This window comes from Cervus elaphus, chromosome 14 (assembly GCF_910594005.1).
Source record: "Cervus elaphus chromosome 14, mCerEla1.1, whole genome shotgun sequence".
In the NCBI taxonomy this organism is placed as follows: Eukaryota; Metazoa; Chordata; class Mammalia; order Artiodactyla; family Cervidae; genus Cervus; species Cervus elaphus.
Window position 1 is genome coordinate 22,429,211 of NC_057828.1, and position 21,952 is coordinate 22,451,162.

Genomic DNA, 21,952 nt, shown 5'->3' on the forward strand with positions numbered 1-21,952 from the left:
AGTACAGGAAAATAAATTATTTTTTGAGTATATCAGCAATAGCAGCAGTTCCCTTGAAAACAGTCCCTCTAAAGGCTTGATAACGGCAACTGAAGAGGTGTGAATTATAGATAAGCACCCATCCCATTTACTTTCACCAACAATGTTTAATTAAACACAGTTCACACCTCTTCAGTCACTCTAACCAGCCTTCAAGGTTGCGCCTGCCTGAAAACACCATGGGGAAAATTACTTAAGGGAAAAATATGTTTTCTACTTCCTCCTTAAACCTGGAAGGACAAATAAGTGAGTACACTGTAGCAGTAAAATCAAACTAATGGAAAAAAAAAAATTCTATCTACCTGGACATGGAGGCATATCATGTCCTTTAGTTTTTGAAGAAACAATCCTAATCCAGGACACACCCATTCAAGCATGAGGGGTGTGGGTTTAATCCCTGATCGGGAAACTAAGGTCCCACATGCCACGTGATATGGCCAAAATTTTTTTTTTAAGTGCTAATTGATACATTACTTTTATAACAGTTTTAAAACATTGATTTGCTTTTGAAAAATAGAGGTTCCTCAATTCCAAACTCAAAGTTAAGCCTTTTTGAAAAAGCATTAGTCTCTACAGCTCAACTAGGGGCTTTCCAGATCATAAAGAACCTGTCTCCCAAGGCAGGAGACATAAGAGACATGGGCTTGATCCCTGGATCAGGAAGATCCCCTGGAGGGGGGCATGGCAACCCACTCCAATATTCTTGCCTGGAGAATCCCACGGACAGAAAAGCCCGGCTGGCTACGGTCTATAGGGGTGCAAAGAGTCAGACACAGCTGACATGAATGCATGCACAGCTCAATTAAGTGGCAACATAAAGGTAACAAAGACCAAAAATGACTATCAGTCAATCACTTGTGACACTCTGAAATATGTTTTGTCTGGTACTCTGTTACTGGGTTTAAGGCAGTCACTAAGATAAGGTTTTCCACCACAATGATGTCAGCTATCACCTCTGTTCTAACTCAGAGGAAAACTCTGTCCTATGAGTTGGGTTGTTACTGTTAGGGTATGTTTACCTGTGTTAAAATTGCTGTTCTTTTGGCGTTTTTCACATAAGCTTCCTCTAACAACAATATCCATCATTCTCACCTCACTGTGGCATCTCTGGAGCCTAGAATAGTGCCTGGCATATGAGAGCAACTTACTAAATATTTAGGAAATGGATTATAAATGTAAGACATGTTCACTGTGGAAAACTCCTAACAGCGCCAAAGGCTATAGAGCAAAAAACAAAAGCATTTCTTACCTTTATTTTTATTCACCAGTATAACACTGTTACCAATCTTTATCCTTTCTTCCATTTTTTCCATACACATACCATCAGTGTGTGTGTATTAATATAAATTATTAAAATATAAATTTCTATAAAATTTTGTCATACAAATTTAAATAAGCATATTTTATATAAAATACATATAAATTTAATCATTCTAATAGGTAATTTGTTTTCTTCTTTTATTACTGAATATTCGATTTACAAAGTTGTGTTAGTTTCAGGTGTACAACACAGTGATCCCATTATATATATCTATATATATACATATCTTTTTCAGATTCTTTCCCATCATATGCTATTATAAGATATAGTTCCCTGTGCTACAGTTCCCTGTCCTTGTTGTTTATCTATTTTATAAATAGTAATATATATCCATTAATACCAAACTCCTAATTTATCCCACACTGCCTTGATTTTCCCTTTGGTAATCACAGATTTCTATGTTTGTGAGTCTGTTTCTGTTTTGTACATAAGTTTATTTGTATCATTTTTTTTTCTAGATTCCACATATACGTGATATCATATGATATTTGTCTTTCTCTGATCTACTTCACTTAGTATGATAATAATCTCTAGGTCCATCCATGTGGCTGCAGGCAATTTGCTTTCTATTTTATTCTTGGCAAAATATCTTGGTTCTTTTTCCATAAGGCTTTAAGGATAAAGTTACACACTTGTTTGTTTACAGTTTTTCTTCAAGTTATTCTCAGTTAACGGAGAAGTTATTTCTTAGTGAACAAGAGAAAAATAGAGTGAATTCCATGTACCCAAATATTGTCTGATCTACTCATTTTCCAAAGACATTGTTCACAGAAAAAAAGTTGGAATAAGAAAAAGCCAGGAAAAATTATGAGATCTGTTGATGCCATAGCTAACTGAAGCTCTGGTTCATTCATGGGAAATAAACACTTGGATCTCCTTGGATTTAAAAGTGAAAACAATAAGTGATCTTCAGTAACAACAAATTATACAAACTCATAAGGCTGACCCCAGGAATAAGACACAGTCTATGACTCAATAAAAACAACACATTTAAATATTTAATTTACCTCAATTTCTTTCAAAGTTCAATGACCATATTTTCGTTTTGTTACTGTATAAAATTATCAGTTATTTTAAACATTGGCAAATTTTCTGAAGAGGAGGAAACAGTAAAATCTAAATGAAGTATGTAAAATTCACATCTACAGAAGCACATACATATATGCAAATATATTCAAAATAAACCAAAAATTAAACTGAGGTTTCCCCCAGAAAAGAACAATTTTTCTCTGTCTCCAAGCTTCACTAGACATACTTGAAACATACGAAGATTTCAGGGCCTTTAGTATCAGTGAGGGACTTGAATGAATTCTAGAGTTTATTTGGGTTCAGCTCCTGTCTCTATGACTTGTTTGGTGTGTGTACTTAGGCAATTTGTTTAGCACAAAATACATGTTCACTGTTACTATTTTGTGTTTGTTGCTACTATCCCCAACTGAAAGCAACAATTTTAATAGCACTGTTATAAAGTCTTTATAGTAGAAAATAAGTCCCAAAGATAAGATTAGAAAAGAAAAACAAATGCTTTACATCTAAGATTAATTTTTAAAAAAGAAAGACAGACAAAGGTAAACATATGAAATGAAGTGATGGATATGTTAATTAGCTTGATTATGGTGATTAGATCACAATACATATATATATATATATCTATATATATAAAATGAAATACAGATCATATACTTTAAATAAATACAACTTTTATGAATTATACCTCAGTAAAGATGAGGGGATCTCTCTGTATATGTAGTACTGAGAAAAAAGCAAAAAGACAGTGATAGTAGCCTCTTAGCTGCTCTTCACCCTCTGCTTTCTGCAAATTCAAAGACGAAAAGAACCCACACTGCCAAGCATACCTGTGGGTTTAGCTGCACATCAGATGTTTCCTACCTTGTCCCTTCCTGTCGCTGTCAAGCAGGCACGAGGGATCAAGAGCTCAGGTGTAAAGAAGGAGCATTCTGCCACCAGATTCAGGGTACTTACTGTGACCCCAGCATGTCCTGGTTTCTCCAACATTTTTGAAATTCCCTGTCCATCCCCTTCTCCCAGCCCCAACCTAAATCACAAGGCCACTAGCACCCAGCCTTACCTTCTTTCAGCATGCCCACTTTTAAACACTTCATGAAGCGGCAAGCCTGGCAGGATTTACGTCTGCGCTTCGTGATTTCACATTCATTCGTGGCAGGGCAGCTATACTCTATATTACCTAAAACACAGAGTGTGAAGAAAAGAAGCTGTTAGGTTTGCAAGACCCAGGCAATCCTAGCATCCCCCTGATAATGCCAACTCTGCTACTCCTTCCCTCTTCCCTCAAATAAATGTCAACAGGAGTCATGAGGGTGTCGCAAATATCATGAAGCCAGATGCTCAGCTACAACCACTGAAGATGCACTGGATGATGAGCAGCTACAGAGGAGATATACAGTGAAGTTCTTCAAAAAACTGGGCTTAAAATTAGCCTTTAAAACATTATGCTTCTTCCATTCAGGCAAAGTAGCAGTCTCCCAAAGTCTTGGGATCGAAAAGAAATTTCCCAGCAGATTATTTCCATAAAAAAACACAAATATCAAATCCGTATAACTACATCATCCATCCTGGATTTCTTTTGGTTGCTAATCTTCTGATGCATCAGGCTTCCTGTCCTTCTTACGTTGAACAGTGTAAATCTCACTGTGAAAAATGATCAGCAGGCTAATTTGGAACTGCGCAGGAAGCTCCTTGAGGGCAGGGACTAAAGTTACATGGTTCTCACTTCATCACTTACCAGAGCTTTACAATACAATTTTACTCTTGGAAAATGTCTACTGATGATGGATGATCACCATCATCACCATCATCATTACCATTATCACCATCACCATCATGTTTATTACATTACTTGCATAATTAATCCCAAACTCAAACTGCATGGAAGTGTTAGATATAAAAATAAACAGCTATGACATTATACTTTTAATGTTATGGTCTACATCATTTACATTAGGAACAACACATGTGAAATGATAAGGATGTCATCAGAAGAAGATCCAAACTCTAACTTGAAATTTTTCAATTAGGGCCAATGACAGCGTGTGGGAAGCGCTCTGGGGCTGCCGACAGCTTTGTAGAGAAGCTGCCTTTAAAATAAAGCCTCTCTCCCCTATCAACTCTGTCACATAGTGCTTGAAGGTCTTTCGTTACTTCCTAACCCTTTCCCCTTGTGATTAAGTGCATTAGTATCTTAATGAAAATGCATTCTGTTTATTGCCCTCTTGGGAAGGGGGAGGTCATCACACCAAATGCATAAATTGTCATCAGAGACAGTCCAAGCATAATTGCAATTTTGCTGCGGCATGTTTGCAATACTCAGGGTCCATCCAAGTCCCCTGAAACATGCACAGATTCTAATAATTAGCATAGAGTCTGCCTGGGACCACAGCATTGATGAAATATTTCAGAGTTAATCACACTTTGTAAACACTGATTTATATTGACTACCTTTCTCCAGACTGATGTCTCCTCATTAAATATCACATTAGTGAATTGCAGGATTGTAGAAAGACTCAACTATTCAGCAACTGCTAATTCAACAGGAAGTAATACCTAACCACTTACAAGTACAGAAATCTGGTTAAGGATGCATGACTTCAAAAAAAAAGAAAAACAGCCTGTACATTATAACTTGAGATGAGCCTATCAAAACTGACTAAATTAGCATTCTAATTCAGGGCATTTATAATAATAAAAGCAACTACTTTTTAACATAATAGGTTAAATATTAAGAGCAATATTAATTGTATCAACAGAAGCACACCACCACCACCTTCCTCAGAGATATTACAGTGTCATTGTATTATTACACTCACAGAAAACCAAGGATAAGTCAAAGGAACCAGATTGACTGGGTCATGGCTGAGAATAAAAGGATTTAGAATCTGAACTTAAAATGAATCATTTTTCACTGTGATGTTCGCTGAAAATTTATTTTGCATCAAGGGAGTGTTGCTAGTCATTTTCTAGGGGTTAATTAGTATTCTACTACCAGATCTTTGCAATCTACATGGCTCTCCTTGTGTGTGTATGTGTGCGCACACGCTCAGTAGTGTCCAACTTTTTGCATCCCCATGGACTGTAGCCCACGAGGTTCCTCTGTCCATGGAATATTCCAGGCAAGAATACAGGAGTGGGTTGCCATTTCCTCCTCCGGGGGACCTTCTCCACTGGCAGGCAGCTTCTTTACCACTAGCGCCACCTGGGAAGCCCATTCTACGTGGCGCTCCTTATACTTATTTAAAAAGAAACCCAAGCCTCTGCTTTCCTAGGAAGAGCCAAACAATAATAACTAGTTAGAAAGTGGGGGAAAAGGTTTTCCAAACAGCATTTCTTCCCTTTTTTGTTCCGGAGAAGTCAGTATGAATTTCTGTTCACTTCATAATTTGTTCACTTTCCAGTATCAAGGCATGGCCACACACCACACCCCCGCTTTTAACCCACTACTGTTAACTTCTACTGAAATGACTCATCACACACACACACACAATAATCATATTTCCTTTCAAACTAGTTCCTCTTCCTCTTTGAAAATTATGTTCTCATCCTTTGCAACAAGGCCCTTCTGGCAGGCCCCTAGGTCAGACCTGTGTGAGCTCACACCTGGATGATGGAGTTATCTTCTCACTGGGCGTTTTGCCTCTGTCCTGTCCCCTTCTAATCCACGCTGCATACCACAGTCATATTCCTCTGCCTATGATGGCTTTGATCATGTCATTAACCCAACTTAAAAAAAAAAAATCAATAGGTTCCTATGGCCTCCGGAATAAATATAAAATATTCATCTAGCCAACAAAATCTCTGCTCCCATCTCTCTCTCATCTATTTTTCCAGCAACATTACAATGATTACCTTACATGAACTTCCTGATGCATCAATTTGATTTATTCCATTTTTGCTGTGTCCTTCAGGCTTTTCTCCGAGGATGAGCTATCTTTGCCCCTCTTTCCTTCTTAAAATTACTTCCAAGGCTCAGCATTCAACTCACAGTCCATTCCAATCTTTCATGGAATCTTCTCAGACCACCCTAGCAGAAAATGAGTCCCAGGTTCTCCAACCTTTGTGGGTACTCTCATCACATAATGTCCCAGATATTTTTTTCGACTTTTTCATGTGCATATTCCCCATTAGATCGTAAGATCCTGGAGAGTATTACTTATGCAGAATAGAAATACTCCACCAAAAAGTAGTATGTAAGTAAAATAATACATTTTAAATTATTTTTTTGTACCTCAGGGTTATTTTGATGAACATTAAATATGGGTTCACTAGGCCAAGTGAGCTGGATCGCCCATTAAGAAACAATATGAAGAAACTAGGAAAATCATTCCACAAATTTTTAAAAAAAAGTAAAAATCTAGTTAATTTTTCAAAACCTTAAAGAAATACCTTTGACAAAAATGGAAATCCATGGCAAAACCACGGGAGCTGCTATCAAGGGGAAAATAAGAAAAATGCAAAGGCTTCTGGAAAGTTAATTGTGAAAAAAGAAGAAAAAAAAAAAAAAAACCTGTAAGAAGTTTTAAAGGAAATAAAAGTGTGTCTTGATATAAATAAGAATAAAAGTAGTATAAAAATACAGATAGATGGCACTAAATGAGTTACTGGGGCTTCCCAGCTGCCACAATGGTAAAGAATCTGCCTGCCAATGCAGGAGACCTAAGAGATGTGGGTTCAATCCCTGGATCTGGAAGATCCCCTGGAGTAGGAGGTGGCAACCCACTCCAGTATTCTTGCCTTGAAATTTCCATGGACAGGGGAGCCTGGTGGGCTACAATCCTTAGGACTGCAAAGAGGCAGGAGTGAACAACGGAGCACACACACAAATGAGTTATCCAGTGCTTATCTTATTATAACACAATTATTTACAAAATGAGTGCCCTAAGAACTGGAGTTACATTACAGAAAACATTCAAGGATGATTCAATAATAGCAACCAAATTTATGGATAACCCTTCTCTGAATGACTGTCTAAAGATTTTTAAAATTTCTTCAGAAACAGAAGGGGAATTGTCAAATTCTCCATATCAGAGTTTAGATCACATATAAGGAAGAATTCCAGTTTCCTTCCCAACTACTACATTCTATAATTCTTCAGTGACAAAGAGAAACATTTTAAAGGCAGGCGAATTTTTCATAGGGACTTAGGATGGGTTCTTAAGTTCATTTATGGCTGAATCCTCACTGCATATGAATGAGCCAACCACCTTGAACCTGTGCTAGGCTGGGAAAGAAAGAGGAAGTTCCTACCTCTTATGGAATCTAGGACCTTACAAAGCAGACAAAGACAAAGATTTGTGTGTCAACAAATCACAACACAACTGAGTGTGATGGTTCTAGCTTCAAGTCAGCCCCAGATGTACACACAAACATCCCCAGAGGCAGAGATCATGCTTCAGAGACTCGATGAATTCTTCACATGGGAGCAAATGATTGAAACGTGCTGTGACAAATGAATAAATGACAACATGGGGGTAGAGAAATCTTCCCAAAGCTATAGGAAAGGTGGCATTCTTATAAAAATTGCACTGTGAATGGGAAGAAAATTCATGGGTCACAAGTGTTTTCATAAATGATAGACTTCCAGCTAAGCATATAGACATGGTTTATGATGAATCTGGTATCCTTCAGCCACATGTTCTGTTTCGATATATTTGTCTTGACATATATGGATGATAACCTTGATTTCACTAAGTAACACTGGTTTATGTCTTGAAAAACAAATCAACATCGTTCTAAAGAACTTCTTTGCTGGAGGAAAACTTCTCTAATTTCCAAGCCCTCCCATTGAGTCCCTTAGTTCATTATTGTTGGCTGTGATCACCCACCCAACAGTCTTTGATCCATGTCACAGTCTACAAAGATTCTGCCCTTGAAAAACCTTCCCTGGTAGCTTTTGTACTCAATGATGAAGAAAGCATTTTATGCTAAAAATGTGCTCCACCCCCCTCCCCAAGCACCTGGGCAACACTGTTTTACATCTATTTTGGTAATGGCTCAAACATACTACTCCCAAGAGACCCTACAATCTCGATGGGGTACTTGTTTTCCTTCGATTCACGAAGAGCAGAAATGAGACAAAAGTATTTCCAGTAATAACTGCAGGCCCCTGGAACGTTAACACCAGACAGTGATTCAGGGGGGTGCATAAGTTACTGCTCACATTCTAAAATTCTCCTTTCAAACACGGAGGTTTCCTGGATTAGAGCTTGCCGTTTTCCAGGCCACACTTGTTCCATGGTACCACTAGGGACCAAATTGGGCAGCCACGGATGACACGATTGGAATTCTCCCAGTTTTCTCGATAGCTGGGGAACTGAACTCAGCTTCAGAGCCAACCAGATCCATGTGGAAGCTCTGGGTTTTGAAACCAGGCTGACAGGAATGATGGAGCAATTTATAATATCTCCTGGCGGCTTTTCAGAAGGTCCTGGGCTCTGATGACTTATTTCAGAGTCTTTTGTACAATTAGTTTGCAGGCAATATAATCTTCTCACTTACTGCTTAATAGAATCTTGCAGCAAGCTGGCGGATAGAATAACAGGGTGTATGTAAAACTCCAGCCTGGAGTGCCAGTGGATAATTTGTATATTCCTTTCAGTCACTTAATGGACTTTTACAGTTTGGCAGTGAAAGGGCTGAATGATGTGAATTAGCATGGCATCTCAAAATAAAAATATATGTCAAATCTTTACTTCCAACTTAACATCTCTCGCACACAGTAATGAACCATTGGGCTTCATGGAGTTGCCAAGAGCTGTCCTCTTTTTCATATGTACAGACATCATCATTGTAAAGCCAATTTGAAAGCATCTGTATATTTCCTCCAATTGTTTTAATTTTATTAACAGAACCAAATGGCTTGAGATGACCCACAGGGCACTCCAAGTGGGGTTTATCCAATTGTTTTCCAACATTAAGTGATTTAAAAATAATGGGATTTGCCTCAGTACACAATTACAGAGCATTAAAAACATGCAGGCAATAATCTGTAGTATTTTTGTTTTAAGTGCCCAAAAGCAGAAAAAAAGGAAGAAAATCCTCTCTAGTATATGGTAGTAAAGGTTTTTCATACAGCTTCCCTTTTTTCTCTTTCTTGTGTTTAAAGCTCCTTTGTTTCTAACTCCTTTCTCCTCATTCTACTTGAAATAGAAAATATTATTATTACAGCTATAGCTTGGATTGTATAATGTGGGATAAAAACTCATTACATACTTGTGGCAAAAAAAAAGTCATAATTCCATCACTGTATATTAAATAAAGGGTGTTATTTTATTTTCAAAGAATGCACCCAAAGTTAGACTTCAAAATAAGTTGCTTAGAGATGCTCTATCTGCTCCCAGAAGACTGTTCTGAATACTTTTCGAAACTTCCTTTAAAACTGCCACAAGAGTCACTTCAAAGCTATAAACTGGAGACGAGGGAGCAATCAAATGGTACTTTGCTCATATCCACCCAAAACATTTGACTGGCCTCTTTATCACAAGACATGACGCTAAATGATGGATGTCCATTACTAACTGTTAAATCTCCCCTCGAAAGTCAAAGACCTGTCATCACGGAAGATATTTCAAGAATCCGCCTCAAGTCTCAATGAGGATGCCCACCTCAGACAAAGACAAGGAGTGTCAGCGCCAGCCTACCTAGGGGACCCCACCTATCTGTGAAGTATAAGATGTAGCAGACAGAGGGGGGAGGAGGGAGGATCATACCTGGTCAGCAGTCACACCCAGCCCTTAGCAAAGCAGGTCCAGACACAGGGTTATGCCAGAGTCCCATACCCTTTGCCTCCCTGCTGCCCCTCTAAGCCTCTACAAAGTGAGGTGGGAGATGGGCAGGTCTAGAAAAGGTATTTGATATGTGATGCTTTAAGGTTCTAGAGGATTAAATTCTGATCATCACAAATGTAATTTACAAGAGCCGTAATAGTATGTGGGCACAAACGACCTCCTTTTCACAGGAAGCTCAGGCCCCAAATGGGAGTAGATGATGCTTTGCCTTTAAGGGAAAAGATCAAGAAAAACCCACAAGCAGACAGGTGTATCTTATTTTCTGGTCATGCCACACAACTTGTGGGGTCTTAGTGCCCTGACCAGGATTGAACCTGGGCCCCCACAGTGAAAGCTTGGAGTCCTAACCACTGGACTACCAGGGAATTCCCCAAGCAGAAAGGTTTATGAACCTCAGATACTGGAGACTAAACCACAGACTGGTTTCATCCTCCAGCGATTCGTGTTGGGAAGACCACTGAGCCTGTTAAACAATGGGTACCAGAAATGAATGCCTCCCTGTACGTGTATATAACCACAAGATTACAATTCCCATTGCTTTCAATGAAAAATGGTTTAGTGGGAAAACAATGCTGTTAAATTGGGAAGATGATTTAGCCTTGCTTTTTTTTCAATTTACTTTTTTTTTTTTGTTTTGTTTTGTTTGTTTTTTTTTTTTTTCTTTTTTTTCAATTTAAACAAGACATACCCAGCCTCAGTTTCCCCCAAACTTGTAAACATGCTCGTTCCTTTATTGCTCTAATTGCACAACTGTTAACACCGAGCAACGTGCATGCTCATCTCAGAGAGAAGATGGGGAAGTTCTTATATGCCCACTGAAGATCCATACTTTGCACACTGCCTTACTTATGGGGCAGGAAAGCGTCTGAGGATGAATAAGTGAGGGAAGCAGGAGAAAGGAAAGGTGGGTCTTAGTTCAAACTCCAGCTCTGCCGTTTTTGAGCTGTGTGAACTTGAACTGATCACTTTACCTTCATTACTCTCAGTTCGCTAAAGTACAAAAGAGGAATAATCATATCTGCTTTATAACATCGTAAGCATTACATGAAATATACATACAAAAATCATAGATTCTGTTCTCACTTCTGAGAAGAATGGGAAGGGACACTGTAAGAAGGTTCCATGGATTCTGAACTATTCTCACTCAGAGACCTAAGTCTGGAATTTAGGAACAGTGTAAAAACAACCTTCCGCAGATTTATGCAAGACTGGGAGAATAAATACACCATTCGCCCAGAGAACTGGAAAGAGGGTTTTGTCTTGCCAACGACTCCTGTGTACATAGCTTTATTTTACAGACACCAGGAGGAGAGGAAGAGTGCAATAATTCAAGTCATTTCTTTTTTTTTTTTCAAGTCATTTCTTAAAGCATCAAATTGTCTATGAAGTGAATTTCCGAGATGCCAACTACCACTTCTCCTGAACATTTCCTGTCACTTCCCTGGAGCTCATAAAATACCCATCACTGGATGTAATCTGATTATAATTCAGGGCAAAACATTTGCAAAGCTCTTCAAAATCTCACCCAGCCTTCTCTCTGGCCACAGTCTCAGACCAATCCCTACCCCTTATCCCAAGCCCACCCCCTTGTCTGACACCTAGGCTGAACTCCTTCCAGTTCCTAGAAAGCAGCATTGTCTTTCCTGCTGGTTCCAGATGTGCTCCTTGTATCATTTCTTCAATGAAGCTCTCCCAAGGGCCCACAAGACTGGTGTCTAGCAGTCGTTATGGGTGTGAATAGTTCATCTCCCACTTATCTTCAAGCGAACTTTTCTCTTAGTATTCAATATACTTTATTACAAGTATCTAGTGAACTGTCCACCTCCTGTCCCAACCATACAACTGTCCATTCTTTAAGGGCAGAGATTTACTCCTCTGGGTGCTCAGCAGAACGTTTTATTATCTATCAACTTGATTTTTACTGATGCTATCTCTCATTCCTTCATGCTAATGCTTAGCTCCAAACTATTGATAAAAATAAACCAAGTACAGTCAGTTAGACAGAATACAACTGATAACAACCCACCAGTAATATATCATTTGGCATAAAGCAACACAGATTGCTAGGCTATTAGATTTTGTACAAGTCTCAGATTCCAGTGGGTTCAGGCTCTTGGCTTTACGTAAACCAGAGAAAGGTAAATCTGTACTGACTTGTTTATGATCACTCAACCCTCTTTACAAAGATAGTGAAAATCGCACAGTCGTGTCTGACTCTGTGAGCCATGAACTACACAGTCCATGGAATTCTCCAGGCCAGAATTCTGGAGTGGATAGCCTTTCCCTTCTCCAGGGGATCGTCTCAATCCAGGGATTGAGCCAGGGTCTCCTGCATTGCAGGCAGATTCTTTACAGCTGAGCTACCAGGGAAAGGGCTAGTTAATTGCGGGAAACAGACCAAAACTCAAATTCCTAATATCCCGTCCAAAGTTCTTTCAATGCACCTGTTAAAACTTACATACAAATAAATGCTAAGGGTGCTGAGAACTCTTCCACGTTCTTTATGTTACATCTATGAACCCCCATTTTGCAGATGAGAGAATTAAGAGAAGAGCTAACATGGCCAGAAACACATAGCTACCAAGGGCCAGAGCCATAATGAAAACTCGGGCACTCTGGATCCAACATCTCTCCTCTTTACTGTGATGCAATGTTGCCTGACTTTAATCCTTCAAAGACATGAACTGAGTGTCATAATTGAGTGTTGCTTAGAACAGAAATGAAAAACAAAGTTCTTATCTTCGAAGAGAGTGTTTTGTGTGGCTATCGTTGTTGCTATTGTCGCTGGTGGGAAAGGAAATTTTGATGCCTGGGAGCAGTAGGATAGGGTGGATCTTGGCATTGTCCTGCTATTGTCAGACTTGTGGTACGTGGGCAGCTGTGGAGAGGATACGGTTGCTTTTGGAGAATGGAATCTCTCAACACCTCAGAAAGAAATCCCTCAACTCGTCTCTGTACCACTATGGTTTGTGACCAGTGTAAGTCCACAGAAACCAAACAAACCATGTCACCAAAGCAACAGGTGTCAGATTGCAAATACGCATTCTAAAGATCCCCAAATCATGGGGATTGCTCATGATAGGAAAGAAACTGCCCTCCATAATCAGTAGGGTGTGATCTGAAAAGCATCTAAAGGGGAATACCAGTATAGAATCAAAAACACGGACTGACGAAAAGGATGGAGAAGACAAATATCTCTCGTCAAAGGCATGCAGAAATTTAATGTTTTTAGCTTTCATATGACATCGTCTTGGAAAGGGCAACTGTTCTTTTGCAGTGTAGAGAACAGCCCCTATGAGATGTGTGCAGCCATTGCATCTCTGTCTTTACGCCCCTGTGGTACAGGGATCATGTCACAGAGTCTTCATAAAAGAGCTCAAAAACGACCACTGTCACCAGAAAGGTGTTACATCTGAGTTAAGCATAATTCACCAAACTGGCTGCATTCAGTACCCAACCCCAACTTTTATGTGATCTTTCTCCACCCACCTACAAATTTTAAACAACCTTGATATGAGTCTGCCTGTGTCTCCTTTAAAACATACAACTAAAAACAAACGAAAAGCAAAACAACAGTCTGCTAACAAAATACTCTTGGTGAACGGAAGAAATGCTAATTAAGTCTAATGCATCCACTCTGTTTGGATAGTTTCCGTGTGCACATTTTGCAGTGGCGATTACCTAATGGTACAGAAAGTTCATGTGTCAAGCGTGGAAGGCATTAGGACCGTATCCTATGTGACAAACACAAATGACTCAAAGAGGAATTTGACTTCATACCAATCTCAAGATCTTCCTTCTGCCTTAAACAAGTAAAAGCAAGCATGTGTGTGCTAGTCACTCAATAGTATCCAACTCTATGCCAACCCTTGGAATGTAGCCCGCCAGGCAAAACTACTGGAGTGGGTAGCCATTTCCTTCTCCAGGAGATCTTCCTCACCCAGGAATTGAACCTGGGTCTCCTGCATTGCAGGCAAATTCTTTACCATCTGAGCCCCCAGGGCACTTCCCAAAACAAGCATATCATTTCCTAATGCTGTCCCTAAAGTCTTTGTTCTCAAATGCTATCGGTGTGCCCAGAACTCAAAAGAGACACTGGCATTAGATTCTTCCTCCCAGATCATGTTCCCATATTCAGCAAGTATATATCTATGTTCTTCAGAGCTGATATGGATTTGGGGACATCCTGCTTGACACAAGTGATGGTAACTAATCTAAATTTAAACTGTAGAAGGTGGTATAATAGTGATTCTAAGCTAAGACACTAGAGTCAAATGGGTTCAAATTCCAATTCTATCATTTCCTATCTGAGTTGGGGAAAACTTTTCAGTCTGAAGTTACTTTCTTTGTAAATGAAGTCGTCATGGGACCCAGCAAAGGATACCTTAAGGGGTTTGCTGTGAAGATCAAATGAGATCATGTATTTTGAATGGACCAAGCAGAGGACCTGACACAGAGTAAACCTCAATTATCAACCATCATAACAATAGTGTAATGATGCTCAGGAGACGGACTGGGATGCAGGAGAAGGGCTAAGAGGGACTGGAGAAGAACCCAGGTGCTGGTCCTTAGCACAGAAGTAAGGAGAACCCATCACTTCATGGCAAATAGATGGGGAAACAACGGAAACAGTGACAGACTTTATTTTATTGGGCTCCAAAAATCACTGCAGATGATGACTGAAGCCATGAAATTAAAAGACACTGCTCCCTGGAATAAAAGCGATGACCAACTTAGACAGCATATTAAAAAGCAGAGACATTCCTGTGCCAACAAAGGCCCATATAGTCAAAGCTCTGGTTTTTCCAGTAGTCATGTATGGATGTGAGAATTGGATTATAAAGAAAGCTGAGCACCAAAGAACTGATGCTTTTGAACTGTGATGCTGGATAAAACTCTTGAGAGTCCCTTGGACTGCAAGGAGATCAAACCAGTCCACCCTAAAGGAAATCAGTCCTGGGTGTTCACTGGAAGGACCGATGCTGAACTGAAGCCCCAATACTCTGGCCACCTGATGTGAAGAACTGGCTTATTAGAAAAGTCCCTGATGCTGGGAAAGATTGAAGACAGGAGGAGAAGGGGACGACAGAGGATGAGATGGGTGGATGGCATCACCGACTCAATGGACGTGAGTTTGAGCAAGCTCTGGGAGTTGGTGATGGACAGGGAAGCCTGGTGTGCTGCAGTCCATGGGGTCGCAGAGTTGAACACGACTGAGCAATTGAACTGAACTGAGGAGATGCTGGGCAGAGAATTCCTCCTGGATGGTGCTAGGAAACCAAAAGATAGGAGCATAGTAGGTCTGTTGAACCAACTGGCACATTAGGAGACACATAAGGCAATGTCCAAAAGGAAGTAATGACATCGTCCTAGGGGTCGGGGGTGTAGACAAGGCTGCCAGATGGAGTCACAGTCAAACAGAGAAGCCTAAAGGAGAACCAGGAGAGCTGGAACTGTGCAGTGTTTGCGCCTAAAGACTTTCCTTTGGGAATGAAAACCTGGGCAGTTAGACTGTCTGCTCGGACAGGATCTGCAGCAAAGGGCTTGACATTTCTTCCCTGGTAGCTCAGACAGTAAAGAATCTGCCTGTGATACAGGAGACCCAAGTTGGATACCTGGGTCAGGAAGATCCCCTGGAGAAGGAAATGGCAACTCACTCCAGTATTCTTGCCCGCAGAATTCTAGGGACAGAGGAGACTAGTGGGCTGTCATCCATGGGGTCACAAACATTCAGACACAACTGACCGACTAACACATGCACACAGAGGAGGAGGACCCAGGAAAACTGACAGGGGAGAGTGGGGGGCTTCCTGCTGGATGATGACGCAGGGGAGGGATGGTCCCATGCCTCTTTGAGGGAACACTCAATTCCCACTTCTTTATAAAACCGCTGGGGTCTGCAAGGTTTTTCTTAAAGGGTCAGACAGTAAAAAGCTCAGCTGTGCAGGTTCTTCAGTGTCGGGTGTGGCTCCTGTAGCAGCAGGAAGGCAGGACACAGACAGCACAAGAATGGGCGCGGCTCTGTTCCCACAGACTTTTCTTTAACAAAGTGGATTTGGCCCCCAGGGCCTTGGTTTGCTGATCTGGGGTCCAAAACATATGGACAGAAGGCTGCAAAGATAAGAAATACTTTACAATCTATTATCCATTATTTCCTTTTTTTTTTGGTGGGGGGGCGGTGCAGGGGGCTTATGACCCTGCAAAGTAGCTTCAGATATTAAGTTCAGATATTAACAAAGTAGTCTCAATAAATTGATAATATCTGAGATGAACAGGTGGCAGCATGAGTTGGAGGGCTTTTACTTTAAATATTTACAAAATTTGACATTGTTATCCACTTAAAACACAGTCTGAGGACTCTAGAGACAGAGAGGGTATTCCAGATGCAAGGAAGCAGTGAAGATGCTCTGAAAGCAAAAGAAAAAATGAAAAGGTGTAGTCAAGGACAAAATCTTGGGCTGTATTTGTTCCTTTGAAGATTCTTGTGCTTGCCTCTGATCTTCCGCAAATGGAAACTATGATAATAGTATGCAATGAGAAAAAATAAATGTCAGAATATAGATTTGGGATATGCTTTCAGATTCATTCTAAAGCATTCAGAACTTAGGCTCTAAATTCTAAATTAATCCATATTTTCTTGTACTAAATTCTGTTCTTTGTAGAATTACTCAGGGATGCCCTTCTTAAAAAAAAAAAGGCACATAAAAATATGAGTGTTTTTTAAAATGTTTTCAAACCAAAATTAAACAAGAGTTAATTCCAAAGAATATAACTGCTTCCTATAAACATACAGATGCATTCATATAATCACGTTTAAAAAAAATCCCTTCTGACTAGCACTCATCATAAGAAAAAAAAAAATGGATTCTGACCTGCCCTCTGTTGTGGGAACAAAGTTTAGTAAATGGACAGTTATCCTTACATCAAGATAGGAGGGGAAATAAGCCTCTTTTCTCCTGAACTCAAGAAAGAAAGAGTCTGGGAAGTGTTATCAGTGGTAAGTGTACATTTTTAGGATCCATCTAAGACCAGCAACTAAAAATCCAGTGGCAAAACGATTTCAGCAGATAAAGTCCAGGGAACGGACACAGAAAACTGATTCGGTGGAACTGAAGACTTGGACTCTCAAACTACATCTTTAGGGGATTTGGGGAAATGAATGATAAAAAATTAGATATTTTTAAGACTTGCTTCTGACTGTCTTCTTTTCACAAACCTTTAACATCTAATCATAGCTGAAAATATTCTTAATTCCCCATTTTTATTGTATTTTAACAACTTAATGGAAAATTTTGCCCATGAACTAAAATCTCTTAAGGAAAATTCAGTCTAGAATTATTCCATGCTTGAAAATATTTTAAAATATACAAGGCAGATTAATAAGGGGGTTAACAGCTCAGGCTCTGAGTTCAGACTGGGACCCAAGTGTGTTTGGATAATTCCTTCTCTGTCCCTGGTAATGAAGTTTATAGATGCTCCACATCTATAAATAACAGTGATATTACCATGGTAGTATCTACCCGAATGGAATGATGGAAGGATGAAATAAGATAATTAATGTAAAACACTTAGAATAATGTGTGACAAATTTTAAAAATGAATATATTATTATTATGAAAAATTAACAAAAATTTCATACATTACTGGTATAAAGGCATTGCACTCAATTGAGAGGGTGAAACCAGCTGTTTACATTGTCCACATATGGACAATTACTTATGATTAGGCTTTGGTAGCTAAAAGATAGAGAAACTTCAAAAAAGAACTTTAAATTTGGGAAGCATCTGAAACACCTCAAAATGTTTAAACATGTACCTTACACTCACGAGGATGGTACAAAAAAAAAAAAAGAACAAGCGTGGTAGAGGATACAGAGAAATTAGAACACTTGTGCACTGTTGGTGGGAGTGCAAAATGGTGCAGCATCTATGGAAACAATACGGAGGCTCCCCCAAAAAACTATAAATAGAACCACCATATGATCTAGCTATCCTGCCTCTGGGCATTTTATCTAAAAAACTGAAAGCAGGATCTTGAAGAGATATTTGTACAACCATGTTTATTACATCATTCTTGGCAATAACCAAGAGGCAGAAATAACCTAAGGTCCACTGATGAATGAATGGAAGAAGAAAATGTGGTATGTAAATATAACAGAATATTATTCAGCTCCTAAACAACAACGGGACTTCCCTGGCAGTCCAGGGGTTAAGAATCCGCCTTCCAATGTAGGGGATGTGGGTTCAGTCCCTGGTCAGGGAACTGAGACCCCACATGTGGAGGTGGGCGTGGGGAGGGGAGACTAAGCCTGCACAATACTGAGCCCGTGTGCTCAGAGTAACAAGCCCACACGGAAATGCAAGGAAACATCCCTCACGCCTCAGTGAATATCCTGCCTACTGCATAAGACCCGACCGAGCCAAATAAATCAATATTAAAAAAATAAATAAATGAAATTTAAAAAGGAAATCCTACAGCATGGATAAACTGAGGGTAGTATGCTAAGTGAAACAGACCAGTCACAAAAAGATAAATATGACATGATTTTGCCTATAGGGGGTACTAAAGTAGTTAAACTCATAGAAACAGAAAGTAGAATGGTGATCACCAGGGGTTGGGGGAGGGAAAAAGGGGGAGTTGCTACTTAATTGGTATAGAGTTTCATTTCTGCAAGATGAGATCATGTTGGCTAGCTGTTGTACAACAAGGTACATACAGTTCGCGCTAAAGTAACTAAAGTATCCTTAAAAATAGTTAAGATGGAAAACTTTAAGTTTGATACTATGTTATGTACACCTTATGTTATGCTTTTTACCACAAAAAGAAGTAAATTAAAAATATATTGGAACAGCATTTATTTTAAATATAAACTTATATTTACTTTTGGTATACATCAGAATACTTTACCAACATCCGTTACCTAATTTTAATTTCATGTAAAATTCTGAAATGGTCTAAGAGGAGACCAGTTACCAGGCTTTAACACTGTTGAATTCTAACAACTTCAAGCAACCTCAAAGAGAAAGCTAATTAATGCCCTGTGTATACTTTATCACTTCTAAGATGTTATCTAAATTTATCAAGTAATATATCAGAAAAATGAACAACTGCCTTGGGCTTTACCAGTAAGGAAAAAAAAAAAATTCTGACCCAAGTCACTGACCCGGTCATTCCTCACAACCTGCCTCACTGTTTCCAGAACCTGAATTCTCACAAGTAACAAATCATCAGATTCAAATCATACTGAGACATAGATTGCTGCAACTAAATACCAAAAGAGTGACGCACGTTTGCACCAATAGGAATTTCAGACAACAGAACTCTCATCACATTTTTTTGTTGCTGTTTCCTTTCCTATCCTAAGGATGAACATTTTGACATACCCTAACTGGATTTTCCCTGATAGCTCATATGGTAAAGAATCTGCCTGCAATGAGGGAGATCCGGGTTTGATCTCTGGGTCAGGAAGATTCCCCTGAAAAAGGGAATGGCGACTCCAGTCTTCTTGTCTGGGAAACCCCATGGACAGAGAAGCTTGGAGTGAGGAGCCACAGTCTGTGGGCTGGCAAAGGGTCAGCCATGGCTGAGAGACTAACACTAACTAGATTTAGGGCTTCCCCGGGGGTTCACTGGTAAAGAATCTGCCTGTTAATGCAAGCGACTCAGGTTCAAGCCCTGGGTTGGGAAGATCCCCTGGAGGAGGAAATGGCAACCCACTCTAGTATTCCTTACCTGGGAAATCCCGTGGACAGAAGAGCCTGTTGGGCTATAGTCCATAGAGTCGCAAGAGACTTGGACGTGACTTAGCAATTAAACAACAACTGGATTTCAGTTCAGTTCAGTTGCTCAATCGTGTCCGACTCTTTGCAACCCCATGACCTGCAGCATGCCAGGCCTGCCTGTCCATCACCAACTCCCAGAGTTTACCCAAATCCATGTCCATTGAGTCGGTGATGCCATCCAACCATCTCATCCTCTGTCATCCCCTTCTCCTGCCCTCAATATTTCCCAGCATCAGGGTCTAGTCAGAACCAATTTATGGGGAAAATTTATGGGGAAAAGGGTCTTATCATGTAATTACTTTAATATATGTTAAAACGTGCATTTTGAAAAATATAAAGTACAATGTACCATTCCTATTATTTGTCCTCAAGCATTTAATAGGATGCTCTGTAGATGAGGGCCAGTTGTTCTGTGAGGGAAACAGCCCTATTTGTCAGGGTTTGGTTCTGAGTAAGAGAAAACCTGGAGGAAAGAATGAAAGCTATGTTAAGACAGGTATTGATATCTTTGCTTGAGAGTTTATCTTGTCATCAAAGAACAGCCTCTAGCCTCCTCATCAAAACAGTCATCAGATAGTACTAGACTTGAGTGCAAATCCAGTGATCTGCAAAGTATCAGCCACACCCCATTACCTAAGGAGGCCCATCACAGATGCAAAATTCCACCTGGCTAACAAACAGGAAAGTGAGATTTTTTTAAAGAATTAATTGGAACTTATCCATGAAGTCCTTTAGACTTCTTGTAAACAACACAAACTTCCTTCTCACCAGTGACTTGCCAGGAAAACTGGTGTGGAGTGCTGGCAGGTGTTGGGGATTTGCCCATGGTAGGCTGGGACAGGGAAGGATTGTTTGTTGTTGTTTAGTCGCTGGTATCCAACTCTGCCTCCCCATGGATTGCAGCCTGCCGGGCTCCTCTGTCCATGGGATTCTTCAGCCTAGAGTACTGGAGTGGGTTGCTATTTCCTTCTCCAGGGGCTCTTCCTGACCCAGGGATCAAACCCAAGTCTCCTGCATTGGCAGGTGAGTTTTTTACCATTGAGCCACCAAGGAAGCCCAGGGGAAGAGAATTACTCACCAACAAATTCCCTGGAAGAAATGGGAATGCACGTGCTTCCTCTCCCATAAGAAAGTAATTGGGTCAGGGACAGGTAAAAATGGATGGCCCAGGTGGATCAGGACACTGGAATCTCAGAGGGTACCGGGGTCACGCCAGCTCCACCCACATCCAGCACCAAGGAGCGCCTCTCCTTCCTGGCTGCTATTATTACTTCTGAGGATGCTAGCTCAGGTGAACCCGGGGAAATGGATTTTATTTTCTGAGTACAGAGGGTTTTATTCAAGAAAATAAAGTTTATGAAAATTCAAGAAAGAGAGCACAGCCTCTCAAATGCACACGTAAAGATAATCCAGAATAACATTCTTATTTTTCTGATTCTATCATGAAGGCCATATCACAGTAGAATCAATGAAGAATATATTAATATTACAGATACATTAGGAATTTAAAGTACAAAAATAGAAATAAGTTTAAAAAGTTACTAACAAGTTTGTACTTTCATCATAACTGTTGCACTTTTAAGATTAGTGATATTACTACTACAAAGTGTATTTCTTAATGAATAAAAATAAAACGTAATTTACCAGAGGGTCATAAAACACATGTAGCTTCTGAACAACTGTGAAATAACATAGTAAAGGAGGGGGGGGGGTCACTTATTTTGCAGATATACTGCCTAGGAAAGTGAATTTTGTCAGCCTAAGTTGACTAATTATCCAATCCCACTAATTTGACAGTTAACTACAGTTGGACTTTTTATCATGGCATTAAAAAGTTTCATTACAAACTCTTTTTCTCCTTGAATGCCACCGACACATACTCCTTACGTGAGATGGGTTCTTATCTACCGTCACCCAACTGGAAAATACACCCTTTCAGGAGGTTAAAATAATATGTTGATTTTAAATGACTTCCAAAATACAGTAACATA

General features: G+C 39.8%; 1 protein-coding gene across 10 annotated transcripts in view; it reads right to left on the minus strand.

Annotated features, from left to right (window-relative positions):
- The window catches only part of ESRRG (estrogen related receptor gamma), a 674,948-nt gene that overhangs the window by 162,973 nt on the left and 490,023 nt on the right, over positions 1-21,952 (minus strand). For all 10 annotated transcript variants that reach the window (XM_043924185.1, XM_043924176.1, XM_043924177.1 and 7 more), the window contains one exon: positions 3,450-3,566. In XM_043924185.1, the coding sequence (XP_043780120.1) occupies positions 3,450-3,566 (117 nt within the window). The remainder of the gene's footprint in view (positions 1-3,449; positions 3,567-21,952) is intronic.